The sequence below is a fragment of the Elgaria multicarinata genome, chromosome 5 (genome assembly GCF_023053635.1).
Source record: "Elgaria multicarinata webbii isolate HBS135686 ecotype San Diego chromosome 5, rElgMul1.1.pri, whole genome shotgun sequence".
Lineage (NCBI taxonomy): Eukaryota > Metazoa > Chordata > Lepidosauria > Squamata > Anguidae > Elgaria > Elgaria multicarinata.
In genome coordinates, this window is record NC_086175.1 from 132,660,141 (window position 1) to 132,679,062 (window position 18,922).

General features: G+C 47.4%; 1 protein-coding gene across 1 annotated transcript in view; it reads left to right on the forward strand.

Annotated features, from left to right (window-relative positions):
* The window catches only part of POLD3 (DNA polymerase delta 3, accessory subunit), a 30,618-nt gene extending 21,723 nt beyond the window's left edge, over positions 1–8,895 (forward strand). Inside the window, exons 10-12 of the mRNA XM_063127214.1 lie at positions 1,839–1,927; positions 3,667–3,745; positions 6,493–8,895. Of these exons, the coding sequence (XP_062983284.1) occupies positions 1,839–1,927; positions 3,667–3,745; positions 6,493–6,695 (371 nt within the window). The 3' untranslated portion in view covers positions 6,696–8,895. The remainder of the gene's footprint in view (positions 1–1,838; positions 1,928–3,666; positions 3,746–6,492) is intronic.
* Positions 8,896–18,922: the final 10,027 nt, after the last annotated feature.

Genomic DNA, 18,922 nt, shown 5'->3' on the forward strand with positions numbered 1-18,922 from the left:
CACTTGGCAAGAGCTTGCTGTGAGTCTCCTTGAGGCTTTTGTGATATCCCGCGGAAAATAACAGCATCCAGCCAGGTTCTTGTAATTCACCACTGCCTCCTCACCTAGTGAACGTCTCAGGTTTTGTTTTGGGGATTGTAGGGTTCAAAATATTTTAAAAATTGTCTGGATGACTGCACTCAAAGCAAAGCTGGCAAAACAGCAGATAATAGGAACTATTAGAGGCAAAACAATGGGGCCTGTCCCTGCAGGGTGCGCCATTTCAGCCACTGTTACAAGGGTTCCCGTGTTCAGATTCCAAAATACTTCGGCTGCTGCAGGGCTGCTGATCATAGTACCCTATTTCTTCAATTCTAAGACACACTTTTTCCCCCATATAAACATCTCTAAAAATGGGGTGCGTCTTAGAATCGCAGGTGTGTCTTAGGGGTTTTTTTTTCTGTTGGTGGTACTGAAATTAGTGTGTGTCTTACAATCGATGGCGTCTTACAATCGAAGAAATACGGTAAATTACTAAGAAATAAGTTTGGAACTGAGGAGGGGAAGGAGGAGCGCGCCGAATAAAACGGGGATCCAACAAGCCGGTCAAGAGAAGAACACAGAGGCTGCTGTTGCAGTGTAATTAATACCATCAGTTCAGCACTGAAGAGCAGAAGAAAATAAAGTCAGATACTTCGCTGGTTTGTCCCAGGAAGGCTGGGAATACACAGTGAACCTGAGGAATGAGAAGAGGTCTTGGTGGATTTCTGTTTATTGAGGAATAGTACTACTTGGTTCCCACTTATGGAGGGATACTTCTACTTCATTCCTCCTCCTCCTCCTCTGCACTGTTCTGTTCTGTTAAGGGTGCCACTTTCCTTCCTGATTCCACATCAACAGAGGAACCAGATTCCTTATGTTCTGTGCAGCACCTGCCCTGTTAAGTAAAATTCACCTAGGTTTGTGTAATTTATTCCAGCTTATTGTAAAAACGTGTAAATGCATTAAAGAAATGTAGGGTGGTGCCCACACATTGGTCACTTCCTGCATGAAATTCAGTCCTGTGAGTGAATTTGCAGGGAACCTGCAAATGAATGTTGGTGTAGAGGTTGGATTTTTAGTCCCTCTTGCCAAACCTCACTGATTTTTAAGAACGCATCCTAGCCAATTAGAAAGTTGCAGATAAAAGCAAGAATTGGCCAAGATGGGGTCTTAAAAGTATTTGCCTCTTGCTTTTGAAGGTGCTGTGCTCCTTCCCTTCCCAGGCTGGCCATCAGGAGCCCTGAGATGTGGTGGCACCTTTTGAACATCAGGCCTCGAGTATGCCTTTTACTGGCCAATTTTAGAAGCTTCGAGTGCCTACTCCGAGGGAAGCTCGGAGGATGGCAACAAGGAGAGGGCCTTTTCAGTGGTGGCCCCTCCAGTTATGGAATGATCTCCCTGATGAGGCTCGCCTGGCGCCAACATTGTTATCTTTTCGGCACCAGGTCAAGACTTTTCTGTTCTCCCAGGCATTTAACAGCATTTAACAACGCTACGTTTGTTTGTTTTTAACGGACCCCAGAACTGTTGTTTTTAAATGGATACTGTTGTTTTCATTCTGTTGTTTTTATGTTTTCGTTTTTAAATTTTGTATACTTTGTAATGTTCGCTGTTTTAAACTTTTGTAAACCGCCCAGAGAGCTTCAGCTGTGGGGCAGTATATAAATGTAATAAATAAATAAACTTAAGTGTAAAGTGTGTTTGCCTTGGCTTTAACTAGACAAGCAGCAATAAATCTAGAATGACATAGTAATGCTGCAAGCACACATGGGGATGTAGCGCCAACCTTGCAACCCGGCTCCTTTTTTTCCCTGCAGATGTCCCAGCATCACCTGTAACACCTGAAGTGAAAGACTTGTCTCCTGAACCAGCCCCAATGCCACAGCCAGGTCCTGGGCCAATGGAGGTAACTGTCTTGTTTTGCAAATATATTCCAAATATGAATGAGTGAAAATCCGTGATCGGAAGCTAGATTGGCTGGCAGATGCTCGCAACCAAGCATTCGTTTTCTTCTAGTCAGTTGCAATGTCTGGTCCCACCCTGATAGCACAACAATATTTATATGAATTCATCAATATGGGATATAGTCTGAGGAAGTGATTTTACTCAGGCTTTCTGTAGACTGAATTTTGTTTTACTTCTAACTACTGTTCATTACACAGCTTTTGACAAACTTTCAAATTTTAACTGTTATATTAACAGTTACATTGCTGTTTTCTGAGACAACAAGGAACAGTGGGAAAAGTTTAGAATTTGGCTGGTAAGGTGGTGGTTTTAATTTTCTGCCTAAAAAAAATTATTACAAAAATTAAGGAACAACGACCAGTTTTTCAGGAAGACTCCTGTCGCCCTCCTTTATAGATCAGAGTCCACTTCTCAGAAGCAGTCTTCTCTCTGCTGCTGGGGTTTGGAAAAGTTACAGTAAACCTAGAATACTTCATTTTAACTCGAATTCATGCTGAAACCAGATAGTTGGCATGTAAACTAATTCTTTCAAGGCCCCCAGAATGAATTGTGTGTTTTTTCAGCAGCGTCAATTACAGATGATCTGATACAATCATGCTGTCACCACTTTGTTTTTAACACCTAGTGAGGAAATCCAAAATTTGCCGAGAGGTATGCAGGGATTGTCAGAGTTTGTTGGTAGTTCCATAAGCCCCAGAAGTTTTAGTTTGAAAATAAATTGAATAAAGGTCTCTGTTCAAAAGAGGGTGCATGGGAGAAATTTGCTGTGTTCCAGTCAAGTTGCCTAACGTCCAACTTGATGGTGCTTACTTCTGAGTAATCCTGCATCAGTTCATCTTGTAAAAGACATTGAGCATTTGTTTAACAAAGGCTCTTCAGCCAGCTAAGAGGCAACCTTTAGCTTTTAATAAGAAATGCAACAGTCTTACAAAGAAGTTTTACCATTTAAGCTGCTGGTCTGAAGTAGGAAGCCCCTCAAAGAAAAGGAGAGAAGTGTCCAGCTGCTTTTTGATTCTTTTCTTCACTCTTTCCATTCTGTTTCTGTTGTTTTTGGTAGGGTGGATTCCTGCTCAGTGCAGGAATCCACCCTAAAGCATCCCTGACATGGTTGTCCAGCTGCCTCTTGAAGGCCTCTAGTGTGGGAGAGCCCACAACCTTACCAGGCAACTGATTCCATTGTCGTACTGCTCTCTAACAGTCAGGAAGTTTTTCCTGATCTCCAGCCGGAATCTGGCTTCCTTTAACTTGAGCCCATTATTCCGTGTCCTGCACTGAATGTCTGTTCTCTAATGACTAACAATAATAAAATTTAAATGCCGAGGTATATCTCATTCACTCACCAGAGCAGGGAAAGCCCATCACGATAATATACCTTGTTGAATGGATTGGAAACCTGTCTGTCATTCTTTACTCTCTTCCACAGAGGGTCCTTATAGTCCCGTGTGCTGGCTGGGGTGGCCGGTTGTTTTCTTCAGAGAAAGACACAGCGCACGAGTTGCCATCCACAACCCTGTGGAATGCCCCACCTCTTTTCCACCTCTATTATTTACGTGCCCAATGCGTTTTTTAATGCTGCTGGAACAACGCATGTTATAACTGACCCATGATTGCTCCTGTCAAGCAGGTCTGGCTCCGTGTCAAATCATCTCATCATTCTCATTCGTTGGAATGTGCTTTCAGGTTTCAACAGGAGAGAAGAAACGGAAGCGGAAGCGAGTGTTGAAGTCCAAAACATTTGTCGATGATGAAGGCTGTATAGGTAAGTGGTAGGGCTGTCACTTGATTAAGGACACCTTAGTCAATTAATCATGAGCTTTAACGAACTGATAAAACCTTCGTAAATTTGTACGAGGAAAAACAGTTCTGCAGAAGAAGAAGCATACTTTGTTTTGGGATGATGAGCTTGTCCTAGGGGGCACTATTTGAGAAATAGGCATTCTCTCTTGTGTGAGAGAAAAGCAGGAATGCTTCTTCTACAATTGTGGCTGCCACGACAAAGTAATTGTATTAAAAAGTACCACCGTTTTTTAAAAAAACCTGCCACCAGATCTTCTAAGGACACAATCGATGCAGATGTTTTGATTAATCTAAGCAGTTTATTAAATTGAATGCTACAGGAGAATTTGTTCTAAAAGGCACGGGTGAGTCATTGTCATACAATCGCTTAAGTACTTCTGATGCAGGGAGAAAGGCCTGCCATGCCCCGTGAGTGTGTGTGTGTGTGGGGGGGCATAACCAGGCTCCAACATTTTCAATTGCCACACTCAACCATGGCAAATGTGCTCTCAACCTTGTGAGTGTGAGGAGTAACTAGCTTTCCTCCCAATGTCTGAAGCTGTTGAGGTACCGGGTGGGAACCGTCTCAACAGTTATGTAGCGGTCCTGCCCCCTCTCCAGCTTGATGGTCGTGGTGGGGTATTGCTCCGAAGTGGGCTGCCTTGCTCAAGTGCCCAAGCCAGCCAGCTCCCCTGTTTCCCTGCAGGAGAGGCCAGCAGGGGTTTCCTTGGTGATACCAGCTAGGGAACAGAGGCGGCCTGTGTTGGCTGGGCTGCTGCTGGAGACACTTGGGGTGCCTCTACCCAGCAGCAGCCCAGGGATCATGAATCCCCCACTGCCTTCACCTGCCGGAAAGTTTTGGGTCCTTGTTTTGTTTTGTTGAGAGGGAACAGCCTGACAATTTGCAGTTTTTGCCTTGGCCAGAAGGCCTTCCGGAAGTGATAGATCCTGGCCACAGCCCAGTGGATAGAATAAAGCCAGGGTAGGCAAAATGGTGCCTGGGGGGCACCAGTGCATCCTTAGACACTTTGGTGCCCCCCAAGGTGCCGTGCCCCTCCAACTTAAAAAAAACCCCAAAACCCCACAACAACCCATTTTCTCACTGGTAGATGTAGAATACATTTCCATTGGTGCTGAAAACCGTGGAGGCCAAAAACACTCGTGTGGCGCAGAGTGGTGTAAGCGGCAGTTACTGCAGCCAAAACTCTCCCCACGGCCTGAGTTCGATCCCAGCAGAAGCTGGTTCTCAGGCAGCCAGCTCAGGTCGACTCAGCCTTCCATACTTCCAAGGTCGGTAAAATTGAGTACCCAGCTAGCCGGGGGAAAAGGCAACCATGACTGGGGAAGGCCATGGCAAACCACCCCGCTACAGAGTCTGCCAAGAAAACATCAGCGAAAGCAGGCGTCCCTCTAGGAGTCGGTAATGACTGAAGTGCTTTGCACAAGAGGTTCCTTTCTTTTCCTTTTGGGGTCAGACCTTTTGCGGACCCTTTCCCTTTGCTTCACCAGCCAGCCTCCCTGCCCTTTCCCAAGGCCTGCATTGCCAGTCTTTTGGGCCGGTGACTTGTCCTTTCTGACTAGCCACACCTTCCATGGCAGGCATTTTGGGGCACTGTCCAGGGCAATTTGTCAAATTGCCAACTGTGTCCATGGGCATAAAAGGGTTGCCAATCCCTGAAATAGAGCAAGCTTTACCTGCAGAAGATTTCAGCTTTAATCCCTGGCATCTCATTTAAAAGTCTTCAGGTACCTTAGCGTGGGAACGTTCCTCTTGAAGCCACCTCCGGAAAGGGGGAAGCAGTCTTGGGCCGGAAGGACCCGGCTTGAGTTCAGGCTTCTCTGAAGGAGCGGGCCCCTTCCCTTTGCTTCACCAGCCAGCCTCCCCGCCCTTTCCCAAGGCCTACATTGCCAGAGCTTGCAATAACAAAGAAGGGGCACTTTCCTCTTCCGACAAAAGGTGGTCTTCGTTTTTATTCTTTCAGTTCAGTCTTCTCTAAACCTGTCCAGAGTGGGAAGCTTGCCTTCTCCACTTAGAGCTTGGATTCGGTGGTCTCTTGTGGAACGTTGACCTTCTGGATTTGCAGTCCAGATCCGGTACAGAGCGTTAGGGAGTTGTGTGCACCCCTGTGGCATTCTTAGCAGATGGTTTGATGTAGCAAGGAAAGAACCGCCCAGAGAGCTCCGGCTATTGGGCGGTATAGAAATGTAATAAATAAATAAATAAACAAGATATGGATCTGTGGTGAGAAATGTTTGGATAAGAGGGCCTTATCCCTACTTCCAAGTCAGAGGACCAAGTGTGAACTTGTAAAAAAATGTTACAGGCTTATACCTTAATCAAGTGTAGAGCTGTGGAGACTTACCGTGTCCCACCAGAAGTCCAATTCACACCATTCCTGCTACCCCATTTTGAACATTAGATGCCTTTTAGGAGCCAGGCTGGTCCCCCAGTAGTCATTCAGGGCATGGCACTATACTATATAAAACCAGTCCAAGGCTTGAAGACATTTCTGTAGTCCAAGGATACATTTCCGCAAAAGAATAGGAAAGGGAAGATGGGCGTTAGATTGGACAGCATTTGGGAGTCCCTGGGATACTTGCTATGGTTGCTCAGAGGATGGAGGTTGATTTCATGTCTCCTTTAAGCCCCTGCTGGATAACCCCACAGCTGAAAGAGAGAATTAAGGCCTTGCAGATACTGTAATTGCTTCTGCCGTTCTTTGTTTCCAGTGACTGAAAAGGTTTACGAGAGCGAGTCCTGCACAGACAGTGAAGATGATTTCCGGTCCAGTCGCCCCGCAGCTCACAAACACCCTGCTGGAGCTGCAAAGAAAGAAGCCAAAGAGGAGAAGAAAAACGCAAAGAAAGGAGGGGCTGCAGCCAGCAGAGCGAACAAGCAAGCGTCCATCGTGGGCTTTTTCCAGAAGAAATGACCTCCAGCCAACTTATGACTTGCAGAAGTTGCTTCGCTGCAAACCGCCGGGCAGAATACTTACTATGTAAGTGGGCTCTCTGGAATCCGGGAACTGGACAAGGATCCACTCGTGGAGAGCTTTTGATGCAGAATAACTGTGCAGTAAGCAGCCGCTGGAGGCAACCGAGGCAGATGCAAGGCTGTGTGGTGGCCTTTTAAATATGAGATATAACAGACATGGTATATGATAGACGCATTTTATATTTTTAAGGCTAATGTTTTGAGGTGTCCTGTCTGAGGAAAGGTCCGCAAGTGAGTTGGCTTCTCCCGTTGGCTCAAATAAATCAAATGTAACTAAATATCGCCACCCACTATCTTCATCCCAGCCACCCTTTCCTTCTCAAAGTGGTGGACTCTTGAGTGCTTGGTAGAGATTTTGAGAGCTGCTGTTGGGAAGGGAACTGGCAAAAAGGGGCACACAGGAACAGGGTTTCATGAGTTTCCTGTGAAGTGCACTCGCGCCCCCCCCCAAGACCAGGCCATACCGTATGTCCCCACTAGGAAAGAGCCCCTCCCCTTTCCCCAAAAAGTTAGAAGTCCCAGCTGCACACTGTGATGTCAGTTCTGCAGTTGTCTCTCTGGGTGCTGAAATCTTGAGGCTGGGAGCCCCAATTCATAGCAGAATTCGGCCCGTCCCCTTTGTGGGAAGGGCCCTGGGTGATCAGGATTGGGGAGGGGGAGTCTGCCCGCCCCATACTGCTTTGCCTTATTTTCGATGTGATTAAAATATAACGGGCCTCCGTGCCAGTGCCTGCTTTTGCAGCCATTAGGAAGGCCAAGTACAACTGAGCGTCTTAGTATTTTGCCTTAACAGAGGGCTGCAGACCGCATGGAAACCGTGAACGCTTTACAAATGTTATTAAAAAGTATTACGACCTTGTGCGATGGCAGAGGCTACCTCTGCTAGGATATGTGCTTGATCTGGGACGGATTCCTGTCATGAGCAGCTCTTCAGAACCAGGCTGGACTTGCCCTCTTGAGATAGAAAGAACCCTGCAGTGTCCTGCTTCAAACTATTTTTTGCCCTGCCCCCCCACCCCAAAGGGGAGCTTTCCTTTTGGCAGAGCACCTGTCCAAGGGCAGGCAGCATGTCATTGTTTGGGCTTCCTTGTATGACGTTACATCAGTCCCACCATAAATGAGGGGTGGTGAAATACCAGGCTAGTTGACCTCGAGCTACTACCAAGTGGTTTTCCCCCTTATTAGAGAGACCACTTGTTATTGAAGGAAATGAGTAACAAGCACCTCTGCTTTGGAGGATCCAACCCTTCTCTCTTGTTGTGGGTTCTCAGCTGGTTGTGGTGGAAGAATAAGAACTCCATTTTATGACCAACCACCCCACCATCCATGGTTGATTTAGCGCTAGCTTTGGAGTTAGGGCCTTGCCTCAGTTGCAACCGAAAGACAGTTTCAAGAGGTCTGCAGCAAAATAAGAGTTAATGTGAAGCTACTGGTGACTTCTTAAGGCCACTTCAGTTGCCTGTTAGGTGGCTACAAGGCCAAAGGAGAACCAGAGAGAGGTTCAGTGTTGAAACTCCATACTAGAGAAATAGATTTTTGTTCTGAAAGTGTTTAACTTGCAGCCTTGCTCCTAATAAGGAGTTCAAATCCATTGCTGAACAATCTGAACCCAGTCACAACTGTTCCAGATGTGAAAAACAGCCCGCACTGTTGGATGGCCACTGGCTTCAGTCTGTTCAAAACCAGACTTTGGTATTTAGGTTTTTGTGTTCAAATGGTTGAACTTCTAATAGATGCATCCAGTTAATAGCCCAGGATTGCAGGCTAGCTTTCATGGCAAAGGAACCTGTTTAATGTTCGAATCCTAGGTTTCCCTACCCTCAGGAAAGGGAGCTTGGCTTCCTTCTCTGTACAGAATTGAGAGCAACAGCTGGGTATGGCTTTGTATCCTTGGGATAGTATTGGTTGGGGCTTTTGTTTTGTTTTTAAAAAAGGAAACAGGAGGCCTCCACTGGAAGAGGCTGGGCAAGTTTGGCTCCTACCAAGTGTCTTTTCATTTCATTTCTTTTTTACATCTTTCTTAAGAAAGTAATGCTCATGTTTTTTCTCCCTTTGTATGCTCAGAAATTTATCCTGGTGGGGGTGTAGGGAAATGTTCAATAAAGATGTGGTCTTCTGTTACCCTTTCCCCCCCCTAATCTTCCTGGAGAGGTGTTTTGAGTTGGAACTTTTGCTACTGCTTGGCTAAAGTCTTTTCACTGAGCTTTGAAGATTTTCCATGCAACTGAATACTTCAGGAAGAAGTAATCCAAGAACTGTGTTGAGAAGTACAAATACGTCATTTTAAACACAGTTGGGAATCTTCACCTGTTAGTAAGCTGCTCTGGATTTCAGAAGGGGGCACTTGAGCTACCTGGCCTGCCAGCTTGGCACCAACTTGCGTAGATGGGGCTGTGAGGTGCCAGCTGACTTCACCTGTGCTTCTCTTTGTGATAGCATTGCATCTTGCAAGGATGCTTGGTGATGCTACTGATGGGGGTGGGTGGAGTAGAATCATAGAATAGTAGAGTTGGAAGGGGCCTATATGGCCATCAAGTCCAACCCCCTGCTCAATGCAGAAATCCACCTTAAAGCATCCCTGACAGATGGCTGTCCAGCTGCCTCCTGAAGGCCTCTAGGGTGGGAGAGCCCACCACGTCCCTAGGTCATTGGTTCCATTGTCGTACTGCTCTAACAGGCAGTTTTTCCTGCTGTCCAGACAGAATCTGGCTTCATGGAACTTGAGCACTCTGGGAGGATGGAGAAGAGATCCTGGCCCTCCTCTGTGTGACAACCATTCAAGTTCTTGAAGAGTGCTGTCATGTCTCCCCTCAGCCTTCTCTTTTCCAGGCTAAACATGCCCAATTCTTTCAGTCTCTCTTCATATGGCTTTGTTTCCAGACCCCAGAGTAAAAGTTAGCCAGTCGGTTAAATAAAGTCTGGGTGGTTGGGTGACTTGCAAAAGGTGAAATGGTCCACCGTTGTCAATTCATTTACAGAGTTTTTTACAGTCTTGTCCCCTTTCAGGTACCCTATTGTACTACTGGAGAGCAGCTTTCCCCAACCTGGCACCCTCTAGATGTGTTGGACTACAATCCCTGTTTTCCCCAGCTAACATGGCGGAATCAGTTACCTAGGGAGGTTGTGGGCTCTCCCGCACTCGAGGCCTTCAAGAGGCAGCTGGACAACCCTCTGCCAGGGATGCTTTAGCGTGGATTCCTGCATTGAGCAGGGGGTTGGACTCGATGGCCTTGTAGGCCCCTTCCAACTCTGCAATTCTATGATTTGCTGTGAAGGCGGGAGTTGTTGTCTAATATATCTGGAGGATATCCGACTGGGAAGGCTGGGCTAAACCATAGTTCATGCGTTCCCTGCAAGAGCGTTGGGCTTGTCCGCCTCCTCTTCGCCTTCCCTCTTCTGTGTGGCTGCAATGGGATGAGAAGCACTTGCTTCCATTTTTGACCAGCCCCATGTTCCGTCTGCCCAGGGAAAACTGTGATTGGTGCTAACTGGCTTGTCCAAACAAAGCCAACCTCACTCTATAGTTAATTACCCCGATTCGTTTGGATAAACCAAAGTTAACACCATACTGGGCCGATTCACACGATCAAACAGCCCACCGTGGCTTACTTAAGGCAAAATGGCAGGCAGCCATTTTGAATATTCGAGCTGCAACCTCAGGTTGCCATGTCCAAACCTGGTGGGCGTGGGTTAAACAGCCCTTGGTGTATTTTAAGGCGCACACTGCAACCCACCATGGCTTATTCAAGCCACAGTGATTGTGACGAGGGTTTTGAAAGAAGAGAAAGATGAATTGTGGGAGTCCCGGGCATATGGGGTGGAAAAGTTATCCTTTAAGAGGCCTTCAGGCTGCCAGGAATGGTATAGATGCAGGAGCCGAGGTCGTTAGCAAAACCATACTAACAGAAGTGCCATCATAGGATTCTACTTTGCAGGAACCTCTCCAGGAGGAGCTGGCAGTAAATTTGGGGGTGGGGAGGGAGGGGCTGTGGCCTTCAGGACTGTAGCTACCAGAACTAAACTTCATCATTTTTCAGCTAAACTTTCCCCCCCATTCACAATAGGCCTCGAACCGGTCCCAACGATGAATACCTACTTTCTTTCCAGCTGTAATGCTGAGCAGTGCCTCAGGAGGGAGTCATGCATTTGCCTAACTAATTAATGTACGTGTCATGTTGCCTGCAACAGGCACCAAGGAAGCTGAACTTCCACCAAGTCAGGCTATCAGACCATGGAGCTCCACAGTTTCTGATAGGGTGGGACTTTCCCATCCGTAGCTGGAAAGGCAAGAGTTGAACCCGGGAGCTTTTGCATTCAAAACCTGTGCCCCTCTGCCGTGGATGGAAGCTGCAGCGGCCCCTGCAGCAATTGTGTTCCCCCCCCCCCAAGGCAGCATCCTTCCATGGCCTCATCTAGAGTATTGCGTCCAGTTCTGGGCTCCACAATTCAAGAAGGACACAGACAAGCTGGAGCGTGTTCAGAGGAGGGCAACCAGAATGATCAGGGGTCTGGAAACAAAGCCCTATGAAGAGAGACTGAAAGAACTGGGCATGTTGAGCCTGGAGAAGAGAATATTGAGGGGAGACATGAGAGCACTCTTCAAATACTTAAAAGGTTGTCACACAGAGGAGGGCCAGGATCTCTTCTCGATCCTCCCAGCGTGCAGGACACGGAATTAAGGGGCTCAAGTTAAAGGAAGCCAGATTCCAGCTGGACATCAGGAAAAACTTCCTGACTGTTAGAGCAGTACGACAATGGAACCAGTGACCTGGGGAGGTGGTGGGCTCTCCCACACTAGAGGCCTTCAAGAGGCAGCTGGACAACCATCTGTCAGGGATGCTTTAGGGTGGATTCCTGCATTGAGCATGGGGTTGGACTCGATGGCCTTGTAGGCCCCTTCCAACTCTGCTATTCTATGATTCTATGGCTTTTACATGAAGGGCAGGGTAGGAATGCCCCAGCCCTGTGTATATTCCAACTTGCATTGGGCTGAAGATCATAGCTCAGCAGTGCAGCACATGAGTTACATGCAGAAGGTCCCAGGTTCAAGCCCTTGCATCTCCATCCTCATAAAAAGATCAGGGAGCAAAGGACGGGAAAACTTTCTATCTGAATCCCTGGAGAGCTACTTCAGTTGGGTCGATGGATCTGGTTCTATACAAGAGGGACCATGACTTGGTGGTCACACATACATTTTACGTGCGGAAGGTCCCAGCTGTGATGTCTCCCCACCCACCTCTTTACATTCTGTTAAAAAGTAGCTTTGGTGCTGGGCTGGACAGGACCTCTGCCTGTGGCACTCAGGAGAGCTGCAAGGATTCGACTGCACTGAGGGCAGGGAGAGGGGAATTCAGGCCATTCAGCCAGTCCTCCATGAAGGTTTTCCCTCCTTCCACTGTCCAGCCATTCCAGCAGCATGTGCTGAGGGATACGAGAGGGTGAAGCAGAGTTTTTTGAGCCCTGCTGAAACACTGATTTCCTCCGTTCTTTTTCCTTGTGCATCTTTTTTAGATGGTAATTCTGTGCGTGGGGGCGGGCTTCCTTGACTGATTATTTGTAAACCGTTCCGCCACTCTTTTTGGCTGAGGAGTGGGGTAAAAGTGCTCTTGGTTAATTTTTTTAAAAGGCTGCATGGCCCAAAGGTCAGACTTCGTAAGAGGTACCTGCTGCTCTGTATCAAAAATGCCTTTTAACAGATGTCCTTATGAACTCGGTTCCTGGAGTAGTTCAATCTGGGACTCTGCCCTGAGGAATATGAAGTGACAAGAGTGCCTCCGAGCTTATGGGGAGTGCCTTCCAATATGGGTGGTTGCTTGGCACCGGTCACAAAAAAGTACAATCGTCAGTGGCAATCCAGGGCCTATCCATCAGAAAGGAAGTTGGCTTTCGCATTAACCAAAAGGTCAAGTTGTTTTGCTGCTCAGAGGTCTGGGAACTGCTCCAAATGAACCTCTGTGTATGATATGAATAGGTAGCAGGGGGGAGCCCCCACCCCAAGGAAGACTGAATAATTGTGAGTTGGCAGCAACTGGTCCCCAAGCTGGGAACAGCAGGTGGTTCACTGGGAGCCAGGATTGACGTCTGTTGACCTTGGCTGCGCGACGAAGGCCCTGTGGGTCAGGGCTGAAGAGCCTTGTCAGGCCAGGGTGTGGGTCCCCGGTCAAAAACCAGTTGCCGATTCCCAACTTGGGCCGAATCCAGTTCTGGAATGGCAAAAGAGGCCGGCAGAAGGTCAGACGTGACGTACGTTGGTAGAAATGGGCTGTGTGAAAGCCCCCCCCCCCCCAATGCAGGGAACAAAGCGAACTACAGGTCACAATGCTAAGCATTGACCTGGAAAAGTTGAGAGACAATAGATAAGACAAATGACGGTATTGGTAAATCAGATTTGCTTTGCTGGGCTGGAATTCTCTAGAACATCACATGAGAATTATTCCCATTGATAGTCATGGGCATTGCAACATTCTACACCAAGGAGTTTTGCAGGTTCTTCTTCGTGGTCTCTGTGCATCACACATATGGGCTCTGCGCCTGCGCGGGGCCAGCTTCGGAAACTTCTCTAGCTGAAATCTTTTTAGGCGGGAACCCCTCCCCCACCGTCTACTGAGCATGCTCAAGGGTTCCCGCCCTATCTCCTCAGTTCTCTTCAACCACCTGTGGGTCAACAGCTTGTGGAGACTTTTTGTTTGTTTTGTTTTGTTTTGCGGCAAACAAAAGGGCCTTCAGGCATCTCCGCAGAGAATATCTGTTTGGGTTGTTCAGACTATTAAATTAGCCTATGAACTCGCTGGCCTCCCGTTGGAGGGGAAAGTGCGCTCTCACTCCACCAGAGGAGTGGCCACTTCTACAGCCTTTGAAAGAGGAGTCGCCTTGCCAGACCTCTGCAAAGCGGCTACCTGGTCGACACCTCTGACCTTTGCCAGTCACTACCGTCTGGACATCAGAGCGCATAGAGACTGTGCCTTTGGGCGTGCCGTCTTATCGGCCATCCGTTGAATTTTTCATCCATCACCTGACACCACCCATCTCCGGGTAGTCAGCTTGTTATTCGCCCATATGTGTGATGCACAGAGACCATGAAGAAGAAAGACAGGTTGCTCAGTTCACCTCAGTGAGACTGTTTAAGCGGTTTCAGGAACTGAGGAGATTAGGCGGGAATCCCTGAGCATGCTCAGTGGACGGTGGGGGAGGGGTTCCCGCCTAAAAAGATTTTCAGCTAGAGAAGTTTCCGAAGCTGGCCCCGCGCAGGCGCAGAGCCCATATGTGTGAATGCACAGATGACCACTCGAAGAACCACAGTTACAGGTAAGCAACCTGTCTTTTCTTGTTGATTTGAAGGGAAAGAATGGGTTTTTTTATTTTAAAACAGTGGGTTTTGTCCCAGTCAAATTCTCCATCCTGATGTGTTGTACTGCAACTTCCCTAATTTCCAGGCAATCCTCATGTAGGAGCCCAGTTTACCTGGGCCCTACTTGGATGTTGTTTCAGTGCCAGGCCTAGACCTTTTAATTTCCCCACTCCTGTTATACCTTAAACAGCTGTGGCTCTGTTCTTATGGATCCTGCGTTCTTATTCTGTTGTTTTATTCTGCCGTGTTTGCTGGGAATTATGTTTAGATTTCCCCCAGAGAATTTTTCTAAGCTCCAGCTGTTTAGCCTAACTACTGGACCACCGCCTCAAGGCTACCATGATAACTGGGGCTAAAAATGTGGCACAAATCTCTCTGTAAGCTAAGGATGAGCTGAAAGTCCTCTATGGAGAACATCTGGCTTGATTTTTTGGGGGGAAGGGGGGAGTGAAAGGTGTGTTCTTCCCTTACTTTTCACAACGTTGGCCACTGTTGCAGTGATGGAGGTATTACTGCAGGTGTTTTGATCCACGGTTTTACTTCAGCACAATGAAATATGGTGATATAGCATCTTTCGTAGAATCAGAATCATAGAATAGCAGAGTTGGAAGGGGCCTACAAGGCCGTCGAGCCCAACCCCCTGCTCAATGCAGGAATCCACCCTAAAGCATCCCTGACAGATGGTTGTCCAGCTGCCTCTTGAAGGCCTGTAGTGTGGGAGAGCCCACAACCTCACCAGGCAACTGATTCCATTGTCGTACTGCTCTAACAGTCAGGAAGTTTTTCCTGATGTCCAGCCAGAGGTTTCTGAATGACCAAGAACCCTCCAGTTTTGTTTATTACATTTATATCCCAGCTTTCTTCCATTTTGGAATTCAAGGGGGTTACATGTGGTTCCCACGTGGACTTCCCTTCCAAGCACCGATCAGACCCTGACCTGCTTAGCTTCAGCACGGTGGCTGCCTCATGCACCTTCAGACCATGTCTCCAGATAGCAGCAGCTGCACGAAGGAACAACTTTCTCCTCACCATGCATAGTTCTGAAAAAAGTTTCGTAAAACAAACAAAAAGGAAAGTGGAAAGTGTAACCTGAAGTGTTGCATGAACTTATATATACATTTCTCGGCCCTTCCTCTTTCTTCGTTTTTGCTCGTTTGTTTTAGGAAACTTTCTCAGAAATGAATTGGTGAACAAAATCTAACTGGAAGTCCAGGGTTGTCCCACGCAGAAAACCGGTGCACGTCTTGGTGCTGGAGCTTTATTAGGCCTTTTCATGAAAAGTTATGTCTTCGCAGGGCTGTTTGTGCCTCTCAATTACTCAGACTTTAATGGGCCGCCGTGTTTCCTTGGCTGGGCACGCGTCATTTTCGCTACGCATTTACCCATTAGCCTAGTAAGAGCCATTACAGAATTTCTTCATCAGAACTGACACTTCTGCCTGGAGTATCAGTCTATTAAACTGAAGACAGAACTCTTATTTGTTCAGCAAATATTAGCTTGACCTCCCACGACTGTAAAATTATAAACAGAGATGCAAAACAGAAGGGCGCTATTGAGATGTCTTGGCCTTTGGGGAGCCTTTTTAAAACGTTGGCCAAATACTATTCAGAGATTAAGTTTATTGCTCGTTGGGCAGTTTACGTCAAAGGAAAACGATTGATCCCCCCCCCTTCTAAAAAAACAAGATCTATTCTTGCTTTCAGAGTGCAGGCAAAACTTTACTGTAGGATAGTGTGAAATTTATTTTAAGATTGTAAAGAGGTGCCTTATACTCAGGACTCAGCACTATTATTAAAATTCTGCACCCTCGCAGTATGAATTCTGCACTTTGTATTAATTATACAAATTGAGCAGATTTGCATAAGTTTTCTTTTTTTGGAATCATTCAACAGGCTTGCTAGGAGGAATCATAGAATAGCAGAGTTGGAAGGGGCCTACAAGGCCATCCAGTCCAACGCGAGGTGGAAGAGGAGGGAGAACGTGAAAGCCACAACAGTCAGCAACTGAACACTTTATTCAGCCATGTCTCTGCCTTGTGAGACGTTGTCCATGCACTTTCAAGGCCCCAGGTTCAGTCCCAGGCATCGCTAAACAAAAAGTTCTTGGGGACGGGGACTGGAAAAAGCCCTTCTATCTGAGTCCTTGGAAGGTACACACAGTGCATAGTTTAAATTATGGAACTCACTACCACAAGATGTAGTGATGGCTACCCATTTGGGTGGCTTTAAAAGGGGGGTTGGATAAATTCCTGGAGGCGAAGGCTGTCAATGGCTACTAGCTCTGATGGTTGTGTGCGATCTCCAGTATTCGAGGCAGTAAGCCTGGGTGCACCAGTTGCTGGGGAACACGGGTGGAAGGGTGCTGTTGCACCATGTCCTGCTTTGTGGGTCCCTGGCCGATGACTGGTTGGCCACTGTGTGAACAGAGTGGACTAGATGGACCCTTGGTCTGATCCAGCATCAGGGCACTTCTTATGTTCTTAAGGCAATTGCCCTCTCAAAGGAGATATACTGGCAGGGCTGACCCAAAAACTTCTGTTGCCTGAGGCACAGCAACTAAAGACACACCCACATCCACGTCCCTTTCATAGAATCATAGAATAGTAGAGTTGGAAGGTGCCTAAAAGGCCATCACATACAACCCCCTGCTCAATGCAGGAGTCCACCCTACAGCATACTTGACAGATGTTTGTCCAGCTGCCTCTTGAAGGCCTCTAGTGTGGGAGAGCCCACCACCTCCCTAGGTAACTGGTTCCATTGTCGTACTGCTCTAACAGTCAGGAAGTTTTTCCTGATGTTCAGCCGGAATCTGACTTCCTGTAACTTGAGCCCGTTATTCCGTGTCCTGCATTCTGGAAGGATCGAGAAGAGATCCTGGCCCTCCTCTGTGTGACAACCTTTTAAGTATTGAAGAGTGCTATCATGTCTCCCCTCAATCTTCTCTTCTCCAGGCTAAACATTCCCAGTTCTTTCAGTCTTTCTTCATAGGGCTTTGTTTCCAGACCCCTGATCATCCTGGTTGCCCTCCTCTGAACACGCTCCAGCTTGTCTGCGTCCTTCTTGAATTGTGGAGCCCAGAACTGGACGCAGTACTCTAGATGAGGCCTAACTAGGGCTGAATAGAGAGGAACCAGTACCTCACGTGATTTGGAAGCTATACTTCTTTTAATGCAGCCCAAAATAGCATTTGCTATTTGCTTTCAAGGCCTTCTTAAAAGCCTGCAAGGTATATCGCTGCTGCTGCCACTACTACTAGTTGTTGTTATGTAATGTGATTATTCATTATCATGAGCAGCAGCCAGTATTGTTACCCCCATATTATACAGTAGATGTTTGCCTGAGGCCACTACAACTTTGTGGACCTGGTATGGTTTGAACCCCTTTAAATGAATTAATCCGCAGTCATCCGATGAGTACAGACGGCTGACCCTCCTTTTGACACTCTGCACATGCAGTGCCCTAGGGTGCTTTGGGTTTCTTATGTCCGCCGTCCAGATGGAAATTTGGAGCAGGGTTTCTTTCTCTGTCAGCTCCTCCAATTTATCTATTTATTACATTTAATAAATAGATAAATCCTTTTTTCCTCCCAAGGCGGTGTACATAATCCTCCTCCTCTCCATGCTATCCTCACAACAACCCTGTGAGGTAGGTTGGGCTGAGAGTCTGTGACTGGCCCAAAATCTCCCAGTGGGTTTCCATGGCCGAGTGGGGACTAGAACCCGGATCCACCAACTCCCAGTCCAACACTCTAACCACTACACCACACTAGGCAGCTTTTCAAGACAAGAGGCTGAGAGTCTGTGACTGGCCCAGAGTCACCCAGTGGGTTTCCATGGCTGAGTGGAGACTGGAACCCGGATCAACCGACTCCCAGTCCAACACCCTAGCCACTACACCACATTGGCTCTAAGGTTATAGAGATACTTTGTCCGGTTCTATTAAGCAATTTTCTTTCAAGGAGGTGCCTGCAATGACCGACACCTCCCGCATTCCCACAACTGACATACCACTGTCTTGAGAAAAGTGACGTCACCTTTGAAGTAAAACTCAAGCGGGCGAGCCTAGCTGATTTCTGCTTTCCCTCATGGCTGTGAAAACAGCACGGCCTCACTAAACGCCACAGGGCTCTGACCTCGGGGAAAGCAAATGGCCAAAGGGGAAAAAATACAAATAAATCTCTTATCCCTCAGCAAGGGTTAAGACTTGGTTGACGCTTTCCTAACATGGGCTAGAGCAGTGGTTCCCGAACTTTTTCAGGTAACCACCCCCTTGGTTCCACAAACTCATGCCCAGTGCCCCTGCGCACAGCCCCTTAAAATGGGAAGCACCCGCCGCAGACTTGCTGAGGGAGGGAGGGAAAAGAGAGCAAACGCCTCTGTTTTGCAGCCAGCGTGGCAGGGCACACCAAGCAGGGTACGTCTCTTCATTAGCGTTTTGGTGCTTTTGAAATATTTCAATTCACCGTTAAAAGGACTCTTCTTAAACGGTATTAATACATGTGTGGATACTTCCCCTATATGGCTTGGGACCAAACTACCTTCTCCCATAAAAATGTGAGAAGTTGGAAGGGGCCTACAAGGCCATCGAGTCCAACCCTCTGCTCAATGCAGGAATCCACCCTAAAGCATCCCTGATAGATGGTTGTCCAGCTGCCTCTTGAAGGCCTCTAGTGTGGGAGAGCCCACAACCTCCCTAGGTAACTGATTCCATTGTCATACTGCTCTAACAGTCAGGAAGTTTTTCCTGATGTCCAGCCGGAATCTGGCTTCCTGTAACTTGAGCCCGTTATTCCGTGTCCTGCACTCTGGGAGGATCAAG